A 27,853-nucleotide genomic window follows, 5' to 3' on the forward strand; every position below is an offset into this window, starting at 1 on the left:
CCTGCGGTCCCAAGACGGGCGTGGAGGAGAAAAGCCGAGAGACGGCGCCAAAGCCTCATGGCACCGAGGGTTAAACCCCGCTGCCTTTTTCCTTCCGTCCCCTCAGGACGGCCCCTCCTCTCCTCCAGAGGGAGCCATCGCCGCCGCCGCCGCCGAGGGGTCAGCTGCCTCCCGCAGCCCGCCCGGCCTCCCGCAGCCCGCCCGGCTCCCCGCGCCCGCGGCCATGTTGGCCGCCTGCGGGCCGCCATTCCGCGCCGCGCTGCGCCGGGCAGCGCCCCCCGGCCTCGCCTCCTTCCACAGCTCCGCCCGGCGCCCCCGCGGCGCCCGCGTCGCCGTGGTGAGTAACGGGAGGGCGGCAGGCCTCGGGCTGGGCCGGCCCCGCGGATGAAGGGTGGTTTGTGCAGCGGGGAGGGGGCCGGGAGGGCTCGGGGGCAGCGTTAGGGCTGGCAAGGGCGGGATGAGAAGGTCGAGCTGGTCGCGGTGGCCGGGCGCAAGCGGGGAGTTTGTCTAAAAGGTGGCTTCTGTGCAGCCGGACGGGTTGCCAAAGGAAAACGTCGGTTGTGGGTAGTATCTCAAACGGATATGCGGCTTTAAAACTCCCTGGACATCGCTATGTTTATTCGTTGGCCCCTAAATGAAAAACAGAATCAAAAATCAGAAAGTGGAAGGACGCTTGTAAGTATTAGAGTAGTAAAACTGTAGTTTCATGGACATGAAAACATTCACGGACTGATTCGGTTAAGCGATGGTAGGTTATCAGGTTTGTGACAGCAGAGGACTGGATGCGGTGATCCGAAAGCCCCTTCAAGTCCCATGTTTCTAAATAAGACAGTTTCAGTTGAGTTTCTGTTCGTGCATCTGTTAATAGAAACTCTCAAGTTTCTAAAAACAGAGATAAAACCAGGAGGGAAGAGGGGAAACGAATATTCTTCGGTTGTTTTTTTTTTTTTTTCCTTAAAAAAAAGCAAAACCAAAACCCACAAGTGTTCATATGTATACTTTCAGGAACTGAGAACCATTTGGATTTTTTATTCTTGTAATCACTTTTTTTCTTTTTCCCCCTTCTTTACTTTGTGAAAGACTCCCTCCACCTGTACGATAATTGCTGATTGCTTTGTGCATTTTATTCTCCAGCGCCTATAAACAAACTGAAAGTATTATTAGCATAGTAATAAAGAAAAGTATGGTTAATATAGCTTAATTGGATTTAAAATTATTTAGCTATAATGTGGATCCTCAGACAAAATGCAGCAGGTAAAATAACTTATAAGTGCCACGTCAAAGTGCTCTTCTGTAACACTTGTATTCGACGTGCATCAAGACGAGCATGTGTTTTACAGCGATAAGGACAATTCATAAGTAGATGTATAACACTGAAAACAGCCCATTGTGTGCATGGTAAAAACACACCTAAGGATATCATGCCAGTTTATAAACTCTGAGGAACAAACACACATAAACATTAGTTACCTCTGAGCCCTGTCTGCGGTCGGTAGCTATAAATAGGGAATGCCAGCTCTGCTGTATGTCATATGGCAATGCCAGGGCTAATAGTGTGGTGTTGACTGGCTTAATAAAGAGCTTGTTGCTAAGTTGTTGGGTTTTTGTATAGTTTGGTTTTACATTTTTTAAATTCTACAAGGCCTGTGAAAGATCCTATAGGAGCTTTTGTATCACTTGAAATACCTTCTTGATTTTCTTACTGCAGGTCCTGTCTGGTTGCGGTGTCTACGATGGCACAGAAATCCATGAGGCCTCAGCGTAAGTTGCTTTAGGAAACCGTAGGCTCCAAAAAAACAGTCTGCTTTTCATTAGAGCACCATTGAATTCAGTTCTGCTCTCTCTGGAGTAAAACTTGCCCTGAAAGATGTGTGATAGATTTCCTTCAGAGTCCTGTCAAGGGTCTTTGGAGCTTCAGCTTTGTCACAGCATAACTGGGAGCTCAGGCTGCATTCTTGCAGTACACAGTGACTGTCCAGACACAGAACAGTGCATATAATGACAGAGGAGTGAATTTGAGAGACACTGTCTTCCCTTCAGAAACAGGAATTCAGAGTTCCAGAATCAATTTCAATGGCGATAAGTAGAGGATTCATTTCATAATCAACGTGAGTTTTCATTCCTGGGGTTAAATTTAACACTGTGAATTATTATTATTCAAGTTAAATTACTAACTCTTAGTATTCATTACTAAGAGATGCTTCACCTGGACTTGGAGTAAGTTTACTCATAAATATGTTAATGGTGGTACTCTGGGAACTTGCAATGAGAAAAAAGTTCATATTGTACCTGGTTGCTTGCACAGGAGCACTGAACAAAGATCTTGTCTCAGGTTTGCCTGACTGCCTCCAGACTGACTGTCCGTTCTGCTCTGAGCTTTGGTCCAGTTATGTGGAGGGATTTTGCTGCTTCATATTCTGTATGCGTTGGTGGGATGTGTGTCAAAATCAGATGGAATATGTGTAGCAAGAATTAAGAGCCAGATAAAGCCTCTCTGCTAAGGTTTTCAGCATGTTTTCTCTCTGATTTTGTAGCATACTGGTACACCTTAGTCGTGGGGGAGCTGAGGTTCAGATGTATGCTCCAGATGTTCCTCAAATGCATGTTGTTGACCACAGTAAAGGGCAACCAGCTGAAGCTGAGTCAAGGTAAAGTCTGTTTAATGAGTTTTCTGTGACTGCTGAGTCTTGGCCTGATGCACACTTAGGTGTTTTTCAGATGTAGCAGCCTGCAACTGAACATGGAACACTACTGGCTGGCTTTAATAGCTTTATGCTAGCTGGTGTTTTGTAAGAGATTTTTTTTATATTAAAAAAAAAGGGAGGGGGGAAGGGTCTAGAAGTTATTATATAGTCTCTACATGGCTGTGTTTCCCAGTGGTGCTATTTTACAAGCATGTGTAGCTTCAGTATTGAGTGTCACTGTTCTTGCTTTCTTTCTTCCTCTGCCAAAACTTTACGTTCTTTTCATAGAATGATAGAACCATAGAATGGGTTGGGTTGGAAGGGACCTTAAAGACCATCCAGTTCCACCCCCCTGCCATGGGCAGGGACACCTCCCACCAGACCAGGTTGCCCAAGGCCCCATCCAGCCTGGCCTTGAGCACTTCCAGGGATGGGGCATTCACAGCTTCTCTGGGCAGCGTGTTCAGTGCCTCACCACACTCACAGTGAAGAATTTCTTCCTTACATCTAATCTAAACCTACCATCTTCCAGTTTAAAGCCATTACGCTTTGTCCTATCACTACATTCCCTGACAGAGTCCCTCCCCAGCTTATCTGTAGGCCCCCTTTAGGCACTGGAAGGCCGCTATAAGGTCTCTCCTTTGTGCACGTGTGCTTAATTTGTCTCATTTTATTTCCACTTCTTCAAGGAATGTTTTAGTGGAATCTGCAAGGATTGCTCGTGGTAAAATCACAAGCCTGGCTAAACTTACTACAGCAGACCATGATGCTGTGATATTCCCTGGTGGGTTTGGAGCTGCTAAGAACTTGTGAGTGCCAGTTAAATATTAGACTCCTTTATGATGCACACAGTAAAATCAAGAAGCAATAAATGGCCTTATTTACTACATAGGTAACTGCTACTTGATAAGGAAAAGTTCTTTCAAAGAGTTGAAATTAAGTGTTTAGTGCTGTTTGTGATGGTTTCCACTCATAATTTTTATTGGCACTATTACGTCTTAAATTTTCCCAACAATATTAATGAGAGTTCTAGAGTTTAGGTAATGCACAATAAGTCCTTTTTCCCTCACCCTGGTGGTGGCTTTCTTTGAGGTTGACTGCGGCAAGTGAAGGTAAAACTTCATTAGTTTCAGATGCTTGCTAGTATTACCCTTTTGTGTCCTTGTGACAGCCTACCCAAAAGTCCTCTCATGCATTAGCAACAATAGAACAATGACTAACTCAAAAAAAACAACAACAAAAAACCACATTTGTTATCCATGTGGAGCTCAAACGACCTTGTTATTGACCTGTCATTTTATTGGGTTTGAGAAATCTTAAAATTTTTTTTACTTCTCTTATGGGTTTTTGTTCTCTGTTAACATTTGTTTTGCTTCTCAGTAATTCTACAAGGCTGATATGGTAATTCTTATTTCCTGATATTTATTTAAAGTAAGGAGCTTTCTGACATGCCAAAGCCTTAGAAGTGAGTCATTTTGGCTAAAGCACTGCTGGCCAACTGCAGCATCCTTCAATCTTTTTAGAAAGTATTTAAGTTTTGTGCTAACCCTTGAGAGCCAGATTCAGGGCAGATAGGCATCCCTATTTGTAGGTTTGTAATGCGGTATATATATATAAAGTTTTTTATTGTGGCAGGTCTACCTTTGCTGTTGATGGGAAAGATTGCAAGGTGAATAGAGAAGTTGAACGTGTCTTGAAAGACTTCCACAAAGCAGGCAAACCTATTGGGTATGTATGTTAGTTGGAGAGGGGCATTTGTTTGATAATGTGAGCATGGAAACAAAGTATGTCTTGTGGAAATGTGCAGCTGTTACTGTTGTAACTAGAAAAAAACATCTTTGTTTTTTTATCAGTTGTAGCTTATTTTTAAAACGTGTTTTTCAAGGTGCATGTGTGTGTGTAGGTGTTTGTGAAAGAAGAGGCTAACAAATGTTGAGTGGACGTTGCCTTGTGATGCCTTTCAGATTCGTAAGACCGCGTTCATTTGAATCTTTTCAATTTTGAGCATGTTTTCAGAGTGCCATCACAGAATCATTCTTATAATTCCTTTTGTTGCAGTCTTTGCTGCATTTCACCAGTGTTGGCAGCAAAGGTTCTTTCTGGTGCTGAAGTAACTGTGGGCCATGAAGAAGAGGAAGGTGGCAAGTGGCCTTACGCTGGAACTGCAGGAGCCATTAAAGAGCTGGGAGGAAAGCATTGTGTGAAAGAAGTGACTATATCCTTTCCTGTCAATTTCCATGTTGAGAGACAGTTTTGTAATGTGTCATTACAGAAATGAATACCTGCAGGATCTGTGCTTTTCCACTAAAACTATAGCTTAGTGGGAATACACGGTGTGTAGCAGATAGCATGTAATATGGTGCACGATTAAACATTGTCTTCTGTACACAGATGTGTAGTTTGAAGCAGTTCTCAGTTGTTGCCATAGAACTCCCTTGGACACCTGGTAATACAGTCAGGCCAGAAATGCTAAGTGAATTTGCACGTAAGACTGTCATGAGTTACAATGAGCCAGTTATCTTTGAGATTTTTTTTCTTTTCCTGAAGGCTAAAGCTGTGTCAGACTGTACTCAGGCATTTTACTGCAGTTGGTAAGTTTCATAGGTTTTCTCGTGTCTCTGAGCGCCATCATTCTTACAGATTGCTCTTGCAGTGTGTGCATTTCTGGCAAAATAGCTTCCAATATCTCAGATTATAGGTTGCAGCTGTCTTTACAGCTGGACAGTATAATGTATTTGGAGGTGTTTATGGAGTAGTGGAGTTGTACGGTTTGGTCAATGATGGTTTATTTTGCAGACAGCATCTCTAAGTGAGACATAGGCTGTGTTTTCCTTAACTTCCTTTTACGAAGCTCATGTGGATACAAAAAACAAGGTGGTGACTACCCCAGCATTTATGTGTGAAACGGAATTACATAATATCTTCGACGGCATTGGGGCCATGGTAAAGAATGTGTTAAAATTAACTGGCAAATAAAGTGTCCGTTTTTAACACGAAAACTTCAGGAATGTTTAAATGTAGAGTGTAGTATCAAAAATAATGTGGACCAGTGGAAGTATTTTCACCTGCTTGTCCTGTTTGTACTCTAATAATTGCTTATGTGAAGCTGGCTGATTCCCAGCAGCACTGCGGGGTTTCCCATGTGCTTCCTGAGAGAAGGGCTGCAGAAGGGCTCGCAGAGAACAGGCGGTTTGTCCCAAGGCACTGAGCATTGTCTTGAGCTTTTTCAGCTGGAGAGAGCTGTGCAGATGTGTTTGGACACCAGCCATCACAGCGCGCCCCTGTCAAATCCTTTCCGTGAGCACAAAACCCCACTGAAGGCACTTTCAGAATCTGAGGGCAGTTGTGTTGTAGGGACATAGCAGATGCGGAGGCGGTATGTCTAGTGGACAAAGAATGGGAGTAGAGAGGAATTAGTGCGTAGTTCATAGTTTATGTGCTCAGGCCTGTATCTCTGAACTAAAACCAAGGAGCAGCTGGCAAGGGAACTGACATCTTCCACATCCTAGTGTTAGCTTCGTGTTAATTAAATGGAAGAATAAAACATTTATCTTTTCAAAGAATCCTGTTTTCACCGGGGAGCCATTCTGAATATCAGCATCTTAGCTGTCACAGTACTAGCACTTTGAAAAATTCATCCATTGGTCCACTGTAGCTAGAAAGGTCTTGAAGGAGAAAATATCCGCTGATATGACGCACAATCTTTAAGGATAATACCTTTATTAAAGTAGTTGCATGACTAGCAAATAGAGGAACAAATCTCAAGTTATCCTCACTTTCCCTGCTTAAGGGTAATAAAGCTTTCTCCAAAGAAGTATTACTGAATGTCTGAAATAATGATGTATAAATAAATTAATTTCTGCCTTTATGTCATCCTTGTTCCTCATTTTTGTTTGATAACTGCCTCTGATAACTTACACCGGTTCATATATTCTAGCAGTTTTTCTGTTTTTCAGTTCCCTTTACATCTATGAGACATTTTTTTACGTATAGAATCCAGCTGAGTCTCCTTCCTTCCCTTCCACATTACTTGTCACCTTTCTATTCATCAGAAAGCAACATTTCTCGACGCAAATGAAAAGACGGCCCTGACCTTGCACTACAGTTTCTGCTACATGACAGGCATGCTGAAGGGAGCCCATATCTTTCAGGGAGAATTGTGTATTTCATAAATTAAATCTACAAGCCTTAGATTGGAGTATATTAAATACTGTCTGTGGCTGAAGACTCGCTAGGGATGTGGAATGGCAGTTTGTGGGAGAAGAAAGGAATGAAACACAGAGTGGGCATTCTCAGTTTGTTTGGTGAGTGTTCATGGGAAACCTGTTTGCTTTTGGAGCCTTTTAGCATGTATTTTATTTTTTTGTCACTAAAAATCGTGATAGGATTTAGAAGAACTGAAGTTGCCCTTCAAAGGCACTGTTTTCTTGGAGGACTGCATAGAGATCCTTTGTGCAGACCACAAACTCCAGTGTGGTTACAAAGAAGTCGTGCACAGTCATCACGATAGCAAATGTGGTTCAGAAAATGGATTTTGGACATACTCTGAAACGGTCTTTTGCTTGTACATCAAATTCTATAGGAAATTTTCAGTATCAGGTAGTTAAGAAATAGAATATTTCTTCCATAAACTTTGTTGGTACACAAATGGATATCTATATTATCAACTGGGAGAGGCTTAGCGGAATATGTGAGAAGGTCTGAGTATCATAGAAAATCCTCGCGTTTTGTTTGAATCAAAGAACCTTAAGAATTGTTCATGTAAAATGTAATGACATTTCCAAAAGTCATTACCTTTCCTACATCTGCAGCAGTTTTAAATTTGGTAACACCAGAAGGTATCACAAAACAGAGATGGTGTTGGAACCCCCAGAGTACAGGGAGAACAGCTGCTCCCGGTGTACTGTCATCTGCTGTTAAGAGTGATCTAAATCAAGCTCAACTTTTTCTGTTGGGGACTGAGTTAAATCTTATAAACAACACTTGCCGTTATTGGGGTTGCACGTACGTATTTAGGGTTTCTCATGTCAGCAGTTCCTAGTGAATGCAGCTGTAGTGGCATAAACTTTTCTTTATTAAATTCAGGTGTGCTGAGAAAAAGTAGGTATTTTGAAGAAATTGCTACTAGCATATGTAGTTGCAAGTTGGCTGGAGGATCATCCAGATAGTGCTGCTTTTTGCCTCTTTCTAGAATCACAGAACATCCTCAGTTGGAAGGGACCCATGAAGATGGCTGAATCCAACTCCTGGCTCCACACAGGACCACCCAAAAATCAGCCCCTATGTCTGAGAGTGTTGTTCCAAGGCTTCTTGAATTCTGACAGGCTTGGTGCTGTGACCACTGCCATGGGCAGCCTGTCCCAGTGCCCGACCACCCTCTGGGTGCAGACCCTTTCCCTAGCACCCAGCCTGACCCTCCCCTGTCCCAGCCCCATGCCGTTCCCTCCGCTCCTGTCGCTCTCCCCAGAGAGAAGAGATTGGCAAGATCTCTTCCTGCCTCTGAGATTCTTTCTTGCATAGAGTTACTCAAATAACAAAGACTGCTAATAATCCACTGTATGCTGTTCAAAGCAGATACAGTGTTGGTCACATTGACCACTGACTTGGTGATTTCCAGGTTGGATTATCACAGTAGTTTATGCTTAGAATCAAGTGTGTCGGTTGAAAAGCTCACCTAATTTGAGATACCATCTCATCTGCTGAATAGAAGCAGTACAAGATCAAACTGTACTCTAAAATGGTGATTTCAATACTGGTGACTGTTTGAGGGCTAGGGTTGTAAGTTCTAAGGAGAGCACCTAAGGAATCAACTCCTCCTCAGTGCCTGTAACATTTCACTAGGCACTTACAGAAAATGAGCTACCCGTATGGTGGTGTCAGTGCTGAAAGCTTGGTCAATTGCTGGGGACAGGACATAATAATGTGCATTGGGGAAGTCAAAGACAAAATACTATTTACCAGAAATAATCCCATTTCAGAATATCTTTCTACCCGTCTTCATCCAGAGATAATATTTTTAAATGTGAAAGATTCAGGAACCATTCCTGCCTCTTCTTTATTGGCGAGTTGCTGTAATTCCACAATGTCGTGCAGAGTATTAACCTTTGATACACACATTTTTTTTTAAGGTTTTGTATTAATACAAGGTTTTTTAACTTTGATGGAAGATGTAAGATTGTTGTCTTGGCGTTTGGCCAGTGTAAATTCGGAGGGAAATTCCTTGGGTGTTTAGAGGCTAATAGAGACATTTGTCTGCCAAGCTGGGTTTTTCCTTTCCTTCTGTAGGGCTCTTTGGAGCTACTTAGGGGCTTGCTAGTTTAACCAAGTGGACGGAAGTTAGTGATTAATGTGTTTTGTTAAATGCTTTCAGAAATACGTCAAAAATGTGCATTCTTTGTGCCTCCACAAGGAGGCATGCAATATCTGGTTTACAGATCGTGTGATTTTTGATCTGCAGGAAGTGTTTAATAACTCTGTCTCACTGGAATACAGTGGTAATTGCCCCTCCAGCTTGCGCTGGTTTTCGAGTGATGTGATGGGCTTAACTTGTGGGGTGAGGAGTTGTTACCTATCAGTTGTGTTTCTGCCTGCCTTATTTTACCATGCCTATGCACAAGAACCATTTTAGGAAATGTTCCTCTGTGGATTGTTGCAATGTTCACAAATTTGATAATCACGCTTTTTTTTTTTTTTTTTTCTCTCTTCTAAAAGCAGAAATGAGAATAGGGATTGAGACGTTCTTTTCGTTTTTACGCTGTGGTTTGTGGCTACAAGACAGTTTGTTGAACGCACATAATGCCAGCAGGGGGCACTTTCAGAACAAGTCTGTCTCAGCCATCAGGCACAATATTCCAGCTGTTGTTTTCTAATGGCAATTTCATGTTAACATTTTGGACACATAAAGGGAATCAAATTACTGCTTCCTACTTGTTTAACAAAAACAAATGGAAGTCCAGTTCCATCATAATGCATTTGTCCAGCTGTCTTGTAAAGACTCATTTCTTCAATACTGTGCCTTCTTATCTCCTTGAAAGGATAATGTCAAACATGCTTGTATTAAGCCATGAAACTTTCCTGTGATATAATTAACATTGGAAAATGAGAAAAAGTGTATAAAGTGGTAACAATACATAATGTGGTGGTGGTGTGTGTTTGTTTGTTTTCAATAATAATGCTTTTATAGGAAGGTGACCTAAACCCAAGGGTTTGTTGGAGGTTTTGGAGGGACTTTTATCAGGCCAAGTAATGCTCCTGGAAGGAAACTACCTGTTCCTTCAAGGGTCTGTATGTATGCAAGCTAGCATTATCTTACGTGTGTGTGTGTGTATACATATATGTTTAAGAGTGGCAGCTTAGATAATCCTCCATCTGCAAATAATTGAGAGTTGCCGGCATTCCAAGGCTAGAGCAGTTGGTTTGACCTGTCTTTTTTCCTCCTTCACATGGCTTGCAGTGGCAGAGAGAAGGCTTTTTTCTGCTGTATGGGTCAAACTTAGCCCTCGGAAGAAATAAGGAACTGATATTTGGTTATCTTTTCCAAGGTGATTTCAGTGGTGGCTAGAATCTCTGGGGGAAGAGAGAGTGAGAGAGGGGAAAAGAAGGGCCTGAACTTGGACAGTCCCAGAAGCTGAAACAGAAGTTGCAACAACAATTACATTACCCAAAGCAACATAATTTCCAGCTACATGTTTAAAAAATAATTGCCTTCCACGCATATTTTCAATATTTTTCAGTTCATTCAACTGCAGAGCAGCATGCATTGTGAATGAGTGTCCTCAGACTTAGCAGAAATAACAGTGAAAATTCTGCACCAAAAGTATTACATTCATGTCTTGCTAATGATCTTCATGGGCCATTTCTCTTGCATCGTATGGAACTGGAAGGAAGTCAGTGAGAAGCATTAACCGCTAACCTTACTGTACAGTTAGACTACAGTAAGAGCAAAGAAACTCCGTTTCTGTTTTACCAGTGTCACTGACACATGAAAAAAAAAATAAACTTGCTTTAACAGCTTTTTGTTTGCAACATTAATTCACAAGTATCTCTGAAGAGTGTTTTGTGGTAGCAGATTTTCAGCCTGTTCTTACCACATGAAATGCATATGTGTGAGACACCAAGGTATTGCAAGTGAGAGAAGGTGAAATTCCACCTTAAATGTATGAGTTATTTTTGTGCTCCTTCGTTTTCAAAGCTATCCCTCTAGTTCACAATGAAACTGGAAAACAGAAGTAGTATATGCTGCTCGTGGTCTGCGCGCTGAACTTTAAGACATTTGCTTGTCGTGTCATCACCCAGCCAGGGAAGGACAAATCAAGGTTTACCAGTCATTTCAAGCCTTCCCTTGCAGTCTCACAGGAAAGCTGAATGGTGGTAGTATATTACCACTGGGAATGGCATTAACTACAGCTGCGGGAAAATATGATACACAGGGGTGTTAAACATCCCAAGCGCAGTTGCAAATCATAAAAAAAGTAGGGTTACAGGGACAGCTAGAGGTCATCCAGACTTTGTTCCCCCACCCTTTGTTCCTTCTGCCATCATCGGCTTGTGTGCTTACTGTGATTCATGCTAGTTTGCGAGGGCAGGGAGAATCACTTCTGGGGGTGAAAGAGACGGAGGACTTAGGGAACTTGGGGCTTCCTCATGAGCATCAGCCAGCACAGTGCCAGCTCTTGAACGTACAGCTGGGCTGTCCTTCTCCACAGCAGTGAGGCTGCTCTAGCCCTGCATGCCCACATTTATTTATTTAAGTAATTACTTGTTTGCTTGACCAAGAAACTTTTGCATCTCACACAGCATACATTTGTGATTGGAGGTGCACTTTCATGTGCCTGAAGCACATTTTGAAAAGTGGATGGCTGCTGAAGTGGCTACTGGGTTTTAAAAGTCATTCAGCCCTGGAGATGAGGGCGAGCAGTTCAGATGTCTGGGACTGGTGGACCTGTACGGATCCCACCCTTTGAACTTTCTGATTGCTCAGGGAGCTTAGCAAACTGTAGGGGCAACTGGAATACAAATAAAGAACTCTTAGATATGATACCAATCCGTTGCTTTCACCAGTTGTTTTATTTTTGTTTGTTTTGTTTTGTTTAAATATATGGAATCTGAGACAAACACTGGGAGGGCAGGACACAAAGAGATGACCACAGTATGTACAATTCTCATATTCGAATCTTTTCGTGAAGTGGGACCCCAGCAGCTGTACTAAGCTGCTCTGTACCCAGCGCAGCCGAAGTTACCAGCTGAGCACCCTGCAGCAGCAGCACAGGCTGCGTGCGGGATTTTCCCTCTTCCCCTCCCATGGGGAAGGGCCCTTAACTAAAGAAAGTCAAAGGTAACAGTCTCCTTTACCTCAATGGATACCATTTTAAGCACTGTCTTGTTCTGTTCCTTTCCTTGCAAAAACAATCCTATCTTTCCTTTGGAAAGAGGGTGGAACTGTTCTGAATCCCAATGACCCAGTCGGTGTCCGTAGGAGCCGCTTTCCCCCGCCTGGGGGCTCAGCCACGTGGGCTGCGTTGCTCTCACCTGGCAGGTGCAACTCATAGCAAATAGAGAAAACGCTGAATTCAGCCTTCTGAAGAATTTGGCTTAGTTAGAAGTGTTTTTTGTAATAATGCATCACTTCCTTCCTCTGTGCTGATGTTTTCTGAACTTTCATCATCTTCCTCTGTCAGCTTCACCCTTCTGATGAAGAAGTAGTTCATTTTTTTAGGAAAAAAATATTGCTGCTGATTGCCCGTGACGCTCGGCGATAAAAATAGAAGCTGAAGTTCCACAGCCTCAAGTTTCATAGGGTTTCCATCCTTATGTTTCACGAAGTGAGCCTCTTCCTACTTCCAGTTTTTATCTAAGAGTAATTGCCCCTTCTCCTCCCTTTGGTTCTCCTGAAGGAGATGAGTTCCCAGGCAAAAGATCTCACTAGGGCGACCGTGTGTCCTTGTAGCTCTGTGAGTCTTACCTTGTCATTAAAACAGAACCACAGGATTCAGAACAAAATGCTCATACTGGCAGCACTGATGCTGCTCTCCAAGATCCGGTTGAAAAAGCAGGCTTGCCTCCTGTGAGTTCTGCTGCCTTTGGTTTTCCGGAACACCAAAACACGAGACACAGACACCTACTGCTGGCTCTGTTTTCAGATGGTGGTGTTTCTTTCAGGTGGTTCTGGAGCACTTGGCACGATAACCTTGCAGAGCTCTTCTCTCCAGCAAGGTGCTCCTGTTGAGGACAGCTCCAAAGAGGAGGTAAGCTTCCCCAGTTACAAGTGCCAACCCCACAGTGTGACCAGGAGGTGAAAAGAGAGGAGTACATCCAGATGTGGTACATTGCCAGGGCTTCTCGAGGAAATCTGGCTGTGTCCTGAAAAACGGGAAAAGAGAAAGTCTTCATGAAACCAGTGGCTTGACAAGAAATGTGTTTGAAATTTGTGTCAGGGATTTTTATATGAATGCCCTCCTGGAAGATTGCTTATAAAATCGTGGATTTTGGCCCATTTTCAAAATTCTACTTTTTGTGCATATGTGTGTTTGTGCCATACAGAAAAGCCAGCTTTGAGGTACTGCAATAAATCATTTTTTGTCTTAGTAGAGGAGGCACAGACACTCAGCAACAATTAATGCAACTTCCATTTCTGAATGGCTGGGAATATTTGTTCAAAATCCTGATAGAACCACAACAACCAAAAAAGTATAAATAAATTAAAGTTCTGTACAGTGAGCCTGAGGTAGGCGTTTTGATTAAGAGTTATTACCATTATCTGTATAGCAATATAAAAATATAAAATATGAATATTTTATATTTATATAAATATAAAAAAGCCTAGGCCACGGAGACTCGGATGGCAGTAGCACTGTGTAACGCTCTTTGCAGTGTGGATTGGCATGAACCACAGAATAGCCTTGCCACAGCTGCTACCTGCACCCCATGATGAAGGTAGTACAAAGGCAAAAAGAAAAAGATCTTGAACCCCTGACTTAAGCAGTACAGAGGTTTTTTCCCCATAGCTGTTCAGGTCAAAGCCCTTCTCTGGGAAGATGTTGCTTCCTATACCAGTTTTTAGGCTGCTCCAATTGCAGTAGTATCTCATGGACCTGCAGGCAGTGGCTTTCAGAGTGTTGTGCTCTTGTCACCAGTGTGAGTTTTTCCTCCTCCTCTCTCTAGAAGGAGTATGATGTATTAACGTGTAAAGAACAAGTTAATGTCGGGAGTCCTCAGTAATGCTTTGAAGTAAATGTGAGGTGATGGCAAGTCTCCTGGTGTCTTGTGGCCTCTGCCAGGCCTATGCACTTCCGTTTGTCCCAGAAATAAACTTAAAACAAGGTTTCTATTAGCCCAGAGGGAGTCTCCCAAGACATGGTGATGGTAAAGTGACAGTAAAATTGGGCTCTTTAAAATAAATAGGAAAAAAATCAACCCAGCAAATAAATGAATAGAAATGGAGCAAAGGTGAAACAGATCAAAATTGTTCCAGTTTTATAAAAAAAAATTAAATATCTGCTGATCTGGTTATAATGACTGCACAGCGTGAGAACTGTTTCTGCATACAGCAGCCTTTTTTACTCTCAGCAGGTCTTTTAACTTTTCAAAGTCCCTTCCAAAATAGTAACTAATATAGAACAAATTATTTTCCTGCCTTTCTTAAGCAATTGCCACAAATAATAATAAAAAAAATAAGCCTGGGTGCTGTGCCTGCATTTTTTTTTTTTTTTTAAGCTTTAAAAAATAATGTTGACAACAGGAAATATTTTTTCTTTTTTCAAAAACGTATGTTTTGAAAGTCAGGCTTTTGTTCTTTCTGCCATCCACAACACCCGCCACTCCCCAAAATCCAGCAGTAGAAAAGCCTTCAGATATGTAAGGTTTGTGATTCAGTTTATCCTACTATAGCAAATTTGAAACACTCTCCCTTCTCCTAATCTTTTTATTTATAGAAATACATTTTCATGGTGAGCAAATATTTCTATTGAGGAAAAGTTGTCAGAGAGCTTTCAACCAAGCCAAATATATATACAGTTATCTCCTTTAAATACAGGCATTTTTATGCTCACCCTATTTGCATTTCGTTTTGAAAAAGTTTCATTAAAATTTTTGACCCTTGACAATTTCATACTTCTTGTGGAAGGTAACAGCTAGAGGTATTCTGTCTCCTGTTCTATTTGCTTTTACGATGTTCTCATGTAGTGTTGTGTCACTGAAGGCATACGGCACCATCTTATATGTAACTTCATGTTCTATGAAGACCTCTAAGCCAGGAGAGCTAATATAGACCTAATATAACTCTAAGAGGAGTTATATTAGGTTTAAAAAAGACATTTCCTGTAACTTTTTAAATTGTTTATGGCCCATGAGGTATAAAGCTGAAATTTTCTGCATGATAATGATGAAACACTTCAACAGTTCTCTTCCTTAGTTTTTATTTGAGTTTATTGCCACCCAATCTTGTTGCAACATCTTACTGTGGCTGAACATACTACATTAACTTTAATATAATGACTGTCATGTAATTGATTATGTCTTTCAGCTACGCTAAGTAAAACACAAATTACAGCCATTAATTTTTATATGAGAAAGTGTTACAGGTTTGATGACACCAATTTAAGATTTTGTAGAGCTGTTATGAATAATTTGACTTACAAACAGGATTTTTTATGGGAGATTTTCTTGACCACGGCATGTCAGGGCTGGACAGCACTTCTGTATTTTATGTACTTAAGAAGTGTTTGTAAATGACCTTACTATTGTTACTTCTCTGTAATGATTAAACCTAGACTTTAGCATATGCCTTGTATTTCAGAATTGCTGCCAGATGAGATCTACTTAAATTTTCCTGAAGGACCTTATGTGGAGTCATCATTCTTGTATTTTTAGCATATTTATTACTTTGTTTACTGAAAAATACCCCCAAATCTCTTGATTTAGTAGTTCATTCGTACCAAGGTAATTTACAAAGGTCTTATCTCCCAGCATGGAGTGGCTTCCATGTTACTTGTGTTTTATTGATTTTTATGATGCTCTTAATGGTGACTGGCTTTACAGACTGGGGACCACTGGCACTTCAGTATTCCTCTTTCTGTGGTCTAGATCAGTGTTGGTGGTAAAGGTAATTTTTCCCTGTCTGAACAGCTGGATCTAAGTTTGTATTTTGCTAGAAGCATCTTGGATTTTCTCTATTCAACACAGTTTATCAATCTACCAAATTCAAATTCAAACTAATAAATTTAAATTAATTAATTTAATCAAAGGTAATCACTCAGACACTTAGCACGTTAAGGATTGTTGCCTTACCAGAAGCGGAATGTTCCTCCCCAGTGCTAGATCGATCTGGGGAAAAAAACAAAACAAAACACAAAAATCAAAGTTATTTGTTTAACCTGAGGAAAAGAGTGTCAATAATTCATCTGAGGGTTAGCAGTTTTTCTTAGAAGGAATATATTTAACAAATAAATTGAAAGTTTAAGTGTGATTACAAAATTAAATCAGAAGAAACGATGCTTTACTGCTTCCAAAAATGAGATGATGAAAACAATTTTGTTCTGCATTTTTTAAAAAGAAAAAAAATCAATTTTGAAAACTGCAAAACATTTCACTTTTAGATTTGCTGAACAAAAGTATATCACTTTACATTTGAAAAGCATTTGTCTCTTGAGAATTATGTGATTTAAAACAAAGATATAAAGGGTGTAAACGTCTTGAAAAACAAATCTTTTCTCTTTTAAGCTGAATGAAAAGTGTGTCATTGACTATAACGAAAATTTCCAGCCAATTTGTACAAACAACCTTAACAAACTATGATTTCTTTTGACTTTTATCCCCTTTTTAATTTTTTTTTTCAGTCAGTCAACTGGTCAAACCAAATACCCGAGCATTCCACTAGCCATACTCGTAAGTAATTCAAACATGTTCGCTCAGCTGTTTGGCATTATTCAAGTGGGGGTTATGGTCTTGGTCATTTTCCTAGGGAAGAAAAAAAATATTCTCTCTTCATGAGTCCAGCCTTGCCACAGCTACAAGGCAAAAGGTAATTAGCAACTGGCTTCCTGTCATCTGAAAGGGTATTGGCCTGGACTTTGAATTGCCAATGGTGAAGCTAATCCTGCTTCATGGACCCAAGTACAAACAATGAAATAAACTCTCCCATCCCCCTGGGAACAAGGTGGATCCAGTACAGTACAGCATCCCAAGTAGCCAAATGCTTAAAAGTCTGGAGACCTCATTAATGTCTCCTGGAAAGGGAGGGGGAAGAGCCAGGTGGCTTGCCCTCAGGGGTCCTACTAATTCTGTGGATATGCTGCGATGAAGCGAAGATACGTTTATTCTTCTTCTCCCATCATATTCTTCCAGCAAAAGCAAGGAACAGAGTGAAACTGCATGAAGATTTGCTTTAAAAATTGAACTCATCCAACAATGGCCATTATGCATGGCTTGTCTGCAAGAAATGCTTCCCTCAACCCCTTCCCTCTGAACTAAACAAAAATCTTACCCGATACACTGAGCTGGATTTTAGATTTCTGTGTTGGGGTGGGATGATTCCCAGTCTGCTTAGAGATGCAAGAATATACAGCTGCATCCTGTAGCTGGACATTGGAGAGCTTAAGGGAAAAGTTGCCGTGCTTCACCTGGTCCAAAAACAGACTGGTTCTGCCACTGTAATATGTATTCTGGAACGTCGGCTTATCTTCCCCATTGTGAAAAAAATGCACTATGTTAGACTCTATCTGCCAGTAGAGCATCAAATTGGAAACATCCAGTTCACTGGGAGAGGTGGTGGCGCAAGGCAAAATGACACTTTCTCCAACAAACGCATGGCACGTTGTGTCTGGTTGACCTGGAATAAAAACAGACAACTTTCTCAGCACACGGCAAAGCTAGGGACACCAACTTTCCTATACTTTTCCTTCCTCACGTTGCTATTGCCTCTCTTCCCAGCCTTTTCCTCCCTTTTCTTCTGCCGGTGACCCCCTGCCCCCAGCCGGGCAGGAGGCAGCACGTGCTGTGTAGGGACTGAGGGCTACGTGTGCTCAGTGCCCAGCAGGACAGATGTTGCTGCATGCAAATTGTACCCACTTCATCAGCATGGGTGCTGCTCGAACTTGTCTCCTTAGCTGGTGATTTTTCTCCTCAGAGTCTATGAATATTTTATAATATTTTGTATTATAAATTTATATATTTTATATATTATAATTGTATATATTGAATAATCAGATAATTTAAATTAAGCAGTCAGTTCAAAAGGGGAGGAAGGGATGTGGGGATGTGAAGACAGACAGATGTGATTGAACAACTTTTGGTTTTGGAGGAAGTCTGGCTGGAAAAAAAAAGGAGAAGCATGAAAAAGGTGTTGCTGTTGTCAAGAGAAAAGTCCTGAAGGAGTTTGATCTCCCACAGCTCCCTTTGCCACCAAGCCTGTCATGGCTTCAGACTCGTAAATAAGGTGCAGGGTCCTTGAAGGAGCCTGACCTCGTGAAGATGGTCTGACAGTACGGGGCTCCTTTCTGCAACTCTGTCTGGGTGCACTCAAGGCTCCTCCTAACACTTGTCTCTGGGCTTCTCGTACTCTTTGGGATATTCTCCCAGCACCCCAAAAAGGTCTGCCATTCTCCCTCCAGCTCCTTTTCCAAGGCCTCAAGGAGATGGACTGTTGCTCCCTGGATATACTCTGTACATGTGGCCCGCGTGTGTCTGGCAGAAACGTTACCAATCAATTCCAGCAAATGCAAGAACCGCTGTGAACGTATCCTGCTGGTGAGCAAACAGGCAGGCAGAGCAGGAGGCCAGGTTTCTGTGCATTTCTAGCTGTTTTTTTTTTTTTTTTTTTGCTTGTTTGTTTGTTTTTAAAGAATAAAAGCAAGAGTTAAAGCATGGGCAGCTAGGTATTTTCAGCACAGAATGAAATTAACGCTTTGACCAAACCTGTTTTGCAAAACGATGCTATAAATTAAAACACAGATGAATTAGTTTGGATGGGAAACTTTCGTCCCCAACAGGGAGCAAAAATAAAAGCAGCATGAGTTTGGGATTGTGCCAGAAAGAAAAGCTACATCTCACTGTGAAAAAGCTCAATCTGTTTTCATGGCCAAAGTTCTGAGAAGCATCAGGGGTAATTAATCAGACTAAATATAGAAATAAAATGTTCTTGGTGGCACCGTAGCCATTCCAGTGTTGTAGGCCTGTAAGCCTGCCAGATCTGAGCATGTATTGGGCTAAAGACCAAAGAGAGCCCCAGTTCCCTCTTGAGGTCTCTGATACCGGCCAGGGCTCAGCTGGTTGCATGCTGAGGGCTACGTTTCCATATTTATCAGTGTCTGGCTTGAGGCTTGTTTGTTCTCACACTGCGTCCTTCCAGACAGACATAAAAGCAGAAGGAAAAGTATCATATGGATCACTAAATCACGGTGCAAAGTGAGTGTCTTCTATTAAAATTTTTTCACCGAACATCTGCTTTCCTTAGGTTTGCAGATTTTTCAGCTGAAAATCCCAGTCCACTTTCGCCCTACAGTTTAAACCTTTATCTAAAAAAACCACAGGGACCAGAATTTCAGTAACATACAAATAATTGTCTTATTATTTTACTTATAATCAAATCCAGCACCCGCTGCACTGCATGCTTGCTGCCAGAGGATGTATGACCCTGCACGCCCTGAGGAGGTCACCTCAGCCGTGCAATTAGCAATTAGTGCTGTACCCTGGCACTAGCTATACCCAGCACACCTGGAGGGCCACCACCAGGTGAGGAAGGGCAAGGAGGGGAGGGAGCAGCCTGAGCTCCATCCCTCAGCACTTGGGGCCCCAGGCAGCTGAGCAAGGCTGTGCTCGGTGGTCTCTCCAAGGCAAAACCGTGTCTGAAAGAGGGTTATTGCTGACCGTGGTTGGCTACAGTGGGAGGAGGAGCGTGTCTGGAGCTGCTGCAGGTGTTTTGTAAGCCCAGGAAAAAGAAAACCTCCAGAGGGGCTTTCTGGTGGGGTGAATCCTGTCCACAGGATGCTATTAGGAGTGCTAGCAGTGTACTTAGTTGCACATAGGTGAAGAAAAGATAATCCCAAAGTCAGCAAAACTTGTTGCTCTATTTGGGAAAACAGACAAATTTTTGTTTAATGAGGGAAAGAGGGGAAAATAGTGTCTGTCCTATCTCTGGATTGTGTTCAGTTCTAAACTTGATAACGGCTTTGGAAGTGCATCAGTTTTCTTTTTGTCACTTCAGTCTTTTTCTGAAGACTGAGGACACCAGTGTTCAGCACACCTAAGCCTAGCATAACTCTTCCTTTCCTGCATAAGGTGGTATACGCATTTCTTAACACTCGCGATGAGTGTGTAAACACCCATGGGGTCCAACCCACCCTGCCCTAAGAGGAGGCTCTGGTGGAGTTGTCTGGGGTGAGAACAGGTGACTGAAATCTGGCTGTAATGAGTTAATTAACAGAGCCTCCAGGCTCATGAGGTCCTTTGTAGATGGGAAGACTTTTGAGCACAAGCTGAGTGTGAAAGCCAGCTTTGAGAAGCAGGCTGAAGTTAAGGCTGACTAGGTGATGTTTGTTAAGCTTCTTACCAAAGTCCTTGATACAGCAGAAGGTGTGGAAGAAGATTTTCCTGACCAGAAGACAGAAGCAGTCATTCAGTGAGCCCCAGGAATGGTGGTGGTCTGCTACTGGGATGTGTGGAGCAGGGTGAGCAGCACTCATCCATCTACCTGGAAAGCTCGGTGTGTGTGGCCTTGTGCAGATCTCTGTGCTGGCAAAAACGTGTGTTGGCACACAGCTTGCACTTGCAGATGTGGGACTCAAACATAAGGTGAGACTAGGTTTTATTTCACAGTTTTGTTCTTTTAAAAGCAACTTGGAGTTTAAATGCTGGCACAAGGTTCAAGATTATCAAGGTGAAATTAAGAGTGGTAACTTGGCCAATTCATATGATCTCCATGATGAATAAACACTGCTGCTTCAGTAGTCAAAGTGTGGTGCAGGGAAACTCCTAAAGACATGGCTTTTCTGTTGGTCTCTCCTCCCCCTCCTGAAGGTGATCTGTGGCAACCATCTCTGTTTTCTCAGTTGTGTATTGGTTGCACCAGAGGAATATGAGATGCCAGGAGGAGGTCCAAAATTTATGCCGTATGGAAAAGGGCCTGGGAAAGGAAGGCTCTTGAATCTCTCTCTCTCTCTCTTCCCTACCCACCTCCAAGTTCACTCTGATAATACTAGTGAAGTTTTGATGCTAAACAAAGAAAGTTACAGAAGTAAAGGAATAAGCAGAAAAATGTTCTGGTGTTAGAAGTGTGGCAGTGGGAAAAAATCTTGTGTTTTGTTGAGTGAGTACTCATGAGTTCAAACTGAAATGTGTTACCCTGGCAAGGTAATCTTGTATGATTCCTCACAGGATAGCGTCTCACCTATGTGCTAAAGTATTTGAAGAGGGGTAGGGGACTGTTTGGAATCCTAGTTGCTTGCTCAGAAATACTGAATTTAAACTTCCTTATTTAAAGGGGAAAAATGAGTCAAAGGGTAAGCACTTCAATGGCTCAGAGTGTTTACAGGTGCTCTCATCTACCAAAAGAGCATCTTGAGTTGCAACAGACTTTTCACACAGCTCTGCAGAAACATATGGAAGTTTTCCCTAAAAATGCTAACTGTGCTCCTATAAGAGAGGGAGAGACCACTTCTAGATGACGCATAACCTTCTGGGCTACTACAGCATCTGGTAAAAGTGGGGCATTTCTGAACAAATGGAGGAGTCTTGACCCCTCACAGAGGTCTTAATGTTGCTAAACTTAAGCTTCAAATACAGAAATTACAGGGAGTTGCCCCTGCAGCTTGTGGAAAACTCCCTTACCAGCATGTACTAACTTATCTCTTTAATAGGGATGGTCATGATATATAACGTCAGAAGCCCAACTGTGCTAGAACTTCGCAGTACGTGTGCAAAGATTCAAGGGGAGAGAGGGTTGGTGGGCTCCAGTCCTTTTACTTGCCCTGCTATCCCTGTAGAAAGCCATTTATGAGTTTAAATAAGGAATAAAAATAATACAAGGCAGCTGGGATTATGAAGAATGAGATTTCAAGCCATCTTTAATATTACAGAAATGGTGGAGTACTCTAAGATTGTGGTCAGGATGAACTTTATAGGTGGAGATTTGTAAGCCTGAAACTCATAAACCTCATAAACACCTATTTCAGATAAACTGTATCTCAAAGTTATTGCCTGCGCTCGTAAACCTTGCACTGTGATGAAATAAATCCAAAGTAAAACGTGGCACATACTTGTTCTGCTCAAAGATTCCCAGTGGATCATTATCATAAATGCAGTTTGAGTATTTATGTGTAAATATTTCCACAACTGTTAGACATGTATTATAGTATATTTACCTCTGGGTAGAGATGCAAACAGCAAGCAGGAAACCGTCCAGAGAGTCTCCCTAATAAAATGAGAGAAATAGAAATGCTGAAAACTTTGTTGGAATGCTAGAGAAGAGATCAATGACCTTTTCTTTAGCATAATTTATGCTGTTTCACAAATTCCTCAGCTGTGAAGAAAATTTGGATGCAGAACTGGATGGCTTAAAATCGCTGTCTTGCTTTGTTGTCTTGTTTTGGTGTGTTGTAAATCCTGCCTGCAGATCTGAGCTTTCTCAGTGGTCATAATGGGATGGGGCTTCAGTCATAAGCACAAGAACCGCAGTACCCTCTCACTTTCTCATGTGGACAAAGTTAGCTGCATATGCATAGCCATAGTTTACTCCTGAGATTATTCTCTATTGGTAATCAGGCAAAATTCGCTCTGCCCACAAACTTCAGCTGCTTTGCAATATGAGAAAAAACATAGCTTACCATTTCATTTTTGTGGCTTCCCACCTCTTAGGAACCCTTCCACGTCACTGACTTCACCAGGCTCTCCAGCTGCTCCTTTAGACTCTACAAAAGCAAAAGAGTGAAACGTGCTGTGACTTTTGTTGCCATAAGCATTTCTCTAGAAGGGAATAGGATATTCAGTAGTGCTTGGTTTTCTGTGGTTCATTCTTTCTTCTTTCACTATGTGTATACAATACCAGGAATTTATTTTTGCATGTAGGATGGATATGAGTCATAAACCATGCAGTGACCTGCCCTGGGCTTTCAGCCCACTGTATAGGATTCTTGTTCTATAGCCGGGGAGATCAAAGAAGATGGTGAAACCTAGTAGGTATCATAATGATCAAGAGCAGTAAACGCTGTACCTCAGACTCTATCAAATATGGCCCAAGCAGCATATCTACCAATAAAACGCAGTCGTACCCGATAAGCCTGTAGGGGAAATATTGATTAAAGGAGCTTCTTCTTTGAGGAGGCTGTTAAATCAGGTACTTTCTCAAAGAGGGGGAGAAAAAAAAAAAAAGGGGCAAGGAAGAAAAGGAGTGTCATTTTTGGCTTCCTCTCCCCATCTTCTCAGCACCTTGTAGCTTAAGGAATACAAATATCTTATTGATGTTTTCCTCCCCAGTGTGCTCCAGAGATAATACGGTGAAAGTAGTGGCTTGGCCAAGGTCCTCTTCTCTTTCCCCTGAGTCAGCCCTGTCACATTTCCCTCGCAGAGCTGTTCTTGTGCCTGTTAATTCTGGTGAAATCTAGTGAATCTTCTAGTGGAAGGTGTCCATACCCAAGGCAGGAGGGTTGGAGTTAGATGATCTGCAAAGTCCCTTCCAACCCAAACCATTGTGTGACTCTATGAAATGGTGCTTCTTGGGGTAAGCAAGATCCAAAATGCAACCCCACTAGTCCCACAAGGGCTGAAACTTGTGTGCTCATGCTCTAAAATCTATTCTCAAGAGCTGAATTTCTGTGCTTTTCTCTCACTCCTCATGACAAAGCCCTGGTTATGCTTCATTTACCAGCCATTTCCTGATACTTGGTGCAAGCCATCTGGCACCTTCTTGTAGAGAGCTGAAGATGGGCATCTGCTGGGATTACTGCCCTGGCCCTACATCCTGAACTGTGAAGTGTTGAGCTTGGTCTGTGACATCCTGAGGGATGTCTTGTGCATTGGAAAGCTCAAGGCACCTCCCAGGCAGGTCAATACAGCTCTTGTTGTGGTGGAGGTTAGCTTAGAGTTGAGCTCAGCGTGCACGACTGATGTTTGAGAGCTGGCACAAGGCTGCTGGTGCACTGCTCCATGGTGGTTTGAGAAGAGCAAGCAGGTGATGTGTACTGGCTGACACAACTGGTGCAGAGAAGGATTTTGTTCAGAGGTGTAAGCACCATGAAACCCTTGCCTGTTTGACTTTTTTCAAGGATTAAAAATGTGTCTTGCATGTTTTTGATGACCTTCTCCTGTGGTTGCCTCCATCTCCACTGTAATGGTTATTATTTCAAGCAAGGATATACATTTATGCAAAGTGAGCTTATTCCATGTGTTTCCTTCCTTTAGAAAATTAAACTTATACACTGACTGTATCCTCACTCTCAGTTTTGTATGGGTGTTCTGCTCTACATAAGGCTGCTTTACAAAACCACCAGCAGCAAACTTATCCTGGCCCTGGGACAAGAACAAGGTGAACCTGGAGGGACCGTGGCTCCATGCCATCTTGCTGCTCTGCAGCAGCGAGGTCTCTTGCTGGGCTGAAGGAGGACAGCTGGGTGGCCAATGCTTTGCATGCAGCTGTGCTCTGCAGTGGTCCTGCAGCTGTGCCTGTGCTCTCAGTTGGCAACAAGGTGTCCTTATGATCTCTCTTATATAGAAAGAACTCAAAAGTTAGTAGATGTGGCCAGCTAGGAGGTCTGTGTAAAGGTATGGTAGCAGCAGACAGGAATGACCCTAAAGTCAGAGCCCCCTGGAAGTGATGTAGGTTTTTTTTTTTTAAGTTAGTCCTTTTCTAACAGTTTTCATTCTGACTCAAGAGCCAAGTGAAGGCTGTTGTTCCAGCCAAGCCAGCTTGTTTTGCATCACTGGCTTTGGCTGGTTTACTCACACAGAGTCCCTGTGGGGTTTCTGCTTCTCACAAATGTCTGTACTTTAAAAGCCTTGGTTGAAAGAGAAGTGGGATCAGACCTGAAATACCAAACTACATTGGACTTGCATGTGAATGTTGATCTTTCTTTTCACCCACGTGCTTTTGTTACTTCCCTATTGAAGTTTAGGCTTGTGCATAAAGAAGGAGCAAGGAAGGTCTTGTTCTATGTATCTTGTTCCTTGTCTCTAACTATGGGAATGTTTTAGACTGTTCCTGCTGGAGCACCTGGCCCTTAATTTATCTCAATATACTGCTGTTTATTTGAAATAATATTTCTTTCTGGATTGAGCTGACACTGCTTGAAATGGTAATGTCTATGCTGAACCTTCACCAGGATTGTTCTTGGTATGCTAAAGAGGAGATCCAGTCAGTGCAGTTCAGCTGGTGTAAGGTGTTTCAGTTACCGCATGAAGCAGCATCTAAAGTGATTAGTTTGTTTGCTCTTTCATATCCATTTGTTCTTAAGTGCAGGCTTAAATTTGAAAAAAAGTCATAAAACAAACATTATACATTAGTTTCTTATACCCTCATTTGATTTAAGTCAATCCATTTACTATTCATTTTAATCTGACAAAGGAATTGTTTAGGCATGTTTTTTTTTTTTTTGAGGGGCTAAAACAGTTAACTGAGTAAGACTTCTCAATGAAAAATCATTTCCAGAAGAATGAATACCTCTTTTTTTTTTTTTAACATGCTAACTTGCCTGAAGTAACTAAGGCATGTGAAGTGATTAAAGCATATGATTAAATTGCAAAACTTGGAAATTCTTGGCAATATCTTTGTCGTGACGTAAACGTTAGATGGGTGTGAGGCCGTTTACTGAACATGTTCACTCAGCCTGCAATAAAATGAAATTAACCAAGTAGGAAAACAAAGCGTTCCACGTGCCCACAGACTAGCAGGGCTTTGTCACGAAGAAAACTGATTTAAGCTGTTTCTGTTCACCGGGAGGAGGGGAAGGATACTCAGTGCTGCAGGGGGGAAAAAGTAACATTTAAATTCTCCATGTAAAATAAGTTAAGAAAATGATATTTTCCAGGAGTGCTCTGTTGACCCTGGAAGTAGCGTTGCTGCAGTGTGCTAGGGATGCTCCTCTGCGAACACCTCTGCTGGTCACGACAGCTGGGAGAGCAGGAGGGGAAAATGCCTTGTGTAGGAAAGCTGCGCATGAGTCAAGGGCCTGTGCTGTGTGCAAATGGCTTTCTCTTTCTCTACTGCCTTAAGCCTTTCTGTGAGTTCTGTGGGCAGCTGTTTCATCAGAGAGCAGCAGCGATGAGTGACACAGCTGGAGTGTGACCCAGCTGTGATCGTACCATGGGGCAGCAGCTCTGGTAGCTGAGCAGTCAGGCTATGCTACCGGAAAAAAACAGCTGGTTTCAGCTATGAAAGCCCTTGCTGCAGAGAGTGGCCGGTTTGGGATCTAGAGCAGAAAGGATGTTTGACCTGGGAACTGACTGTGAGAAGCTACTCTGGGAGGGAGGGCTGGCTGGGGCAGGGAGGAAGAGGAGGAAGATGCTGGAACCCTTTTGACACCGAGGGGCTACCTCTGTGCGGTGCTTGCTGGGTATGACACCGATTTTAAAGCTGCTGTGGGCTACGTGGATGCAACATCTGCATGTTATGTTAAAGGGACCGACCTGTTTGGCATCTTTTCCACTTGGTTCGCCAACTTCCAGCGCTGGCTGAGTAGCACAGGTAATTCTGCTGGGCACAGAATAAATGGTGGTACAGGCTGGGGCAGGCGCCAGCTGGAGGAGACGCCAGCGGTTCTGGAATGGTTGGGCAAAAGCATTTAGCAGATGAATGAAAGCCACTGCCAAGAAGGAAACAGCTCCTTATTCACCTGGCAAAGTTCTGCAGCTTAGTCACTGATGGTTTCTTCTGGTTTTTATCCCATGTGCCTTTGACTTTCAAAAATAAACTTATGCTAACTGGCTGCTGCTACTTGTGCTTGGGGGGGGGGGGGGGGGGGAGAACACCTTTCTCCCTGTCTTTGAGAAATCCTGAGAGCACCCTGAGCTGAGAAATGTCGCTTTACTGTTCCTCATGCACACCCAGGCAATCTTCTGTCACTTCTTTAAACGTTCTGTCTGTGTAACCGTGCGGTCCTTTTACCTTTGCTAGTAGAAAGCTGATGAGCGAATTTACGAGCAGAAATTATGATCTGTCTTCTTCAATAAAGTTCTTGTGATGCAACAGCCTGTACTGAAACTGCGTGATTATTTCTGATCTTATCTGAAAGAAACCTATAAACAAAATGAGGCATCGTTTAGACAGCTGTCTTATAATTAGTCTAAGGAAAGAGTTCAGGGATATCAGTGAGGGACATGCTAGTGTGTATCAAAATATGACCACAGCTTTCTACTTTAAGGTGTTAGCTGTTGAAGTAAATTACCTTGATTTACAAGTAATTTTCTAGGGATTTGTGAACAATGGCAAGTAGTGTTTATGTAGCTGAACGGTTGTGTAATTCACCCTCTCTGCTCAAGGCAGTGGGGGAAAAAGTGGCCTTTGCTACCTGGGGGAATGTCCCGACCTTCACGCTACAAAACATGCTGTGGTGGCAGCCAAGTTCTGGAGGAAGATCTTGATCTTCAGGTGCACCGTAGGAAACTTTGTGCGCTTGTGAGGCTGAAGGCTGGCCTGGTTTTAAAGTTTGTTTGCTTTAGTAAGGTTTATAGCTGTTAAAACTATCCAAACTTGTCCTTATCTGCTTCTCACCAAAGCACCATGTACTCTGTCCGTGCTTCCTTTCTTTTCCCTGCCTGTGCCCCAGTCACACCACCTATTTGCAGAGGTGGCACGTGGTGGGTGGAGAGCTGGCTTTGGGTTTGCCTACGTTTTCCTGTGCTGCTGGAATTTCCCACTGCCTGTTTAATGCTTATCGTGATCAACAGCCAGGCTCTGGGGACTGGAAGATTGTTGTCAATTGTATTATGAACTCTGAAATGTTATTCCTTCTCAGGGTTAAAGAATAAAGGAGTGACTGTGTGTGATTCATTCCAAGTAGAGAGCTGTACCCCATACAGACTTACAGTGGGAGCTTCCATCTATTCTCCTGACTGCATAAATAGTTCTGGTATATATTTAAATACGTTATATATATGTCCGTGTATATAAAATAAAATGTGGGGGGAAACAGGAGGTAAAGTTTACATCTGATCTAAGTATGCAGGATTGAAACTTCCAAACACCTTAC

The 27,853-nt window shown here is 42.4% G+C and overlaps 1 protein-coding gene and 1 gene segment (V, D, J or C); one reads left to right on the plus strand and one right to left on the minus strand.

Annotated features, from left to right (window-relative positions):
* Positions 1–140: 140 nt before the first annotated feature.
* GATD3 (glutamine amidotransferase class 1 domain containing 3) lies at positions 141–6,552 on the plus strand. Of its 2 annotated transcripts, XM_048065833.2 has the most exons (7): positions 141–337; positions 1,709–1,761; positions 2,535–2,648; positions 3,374–3,493; positions 4,320–4,412; positions 4,743–4,899; positions 5,532–6,552. In XM_048065833.2, exons 1-7 carry the CDS (start codon positions 224–226, stop codon positions 5,658–5,660), a joined length of 780 nt encoding a protein of 259 aa, XP_047921790.2. In that variant the 5' UTR covers positions 141–223; the 3' UTR covers positions 5,661–6,552. The 2 variants fall into 2 exon arrangements, with proteins under 2 accessions (XP_047921790.2, XP_066835814.1); XM_066979713.1 differs by lacking the exon at positions 141–337 and adding an exon at positions 421–675 and having other exon boundaries at positions 4,743–6,552.
* Positions 6,553–11,731: 5,179 nt separating this feature from the next.
* Positions 11,732–27,853, minus strand: part of LOC106036098 (T cell receptor beta variable 2-like) — a 34,906-nt gene continuing 18,784 nt past the window's right edge. The window contains 5 exon segments of the V gene segment in view: positions 11,732–13,043; positions 15,969–16,004; positions 17,164–17,508; positions 22,037–22,086; positions 22,499–22,582. Of these exon segments, the coding sequence occupies positions 12,943–13,043; positions 15,969–16,004; positions 17,164–17,508; positions 22,037–22,086; positions 22,499–22,506 (540 nt within the window).

This window comes from Anser cygnoides, chromosome 1 (assembly GCF_040182565.1).
Source record: "Anser cygnoides isolate HZ-2024a breed goose chromosome 1, Taihu_goose_T2T_genome, whole genome shotgun sequence".
Lineage (NCBI taxonomy): Eukaryota > Metazoa > Chordata > Aves > Anseriformes > Anatidae > Anser > Anser cygnoides.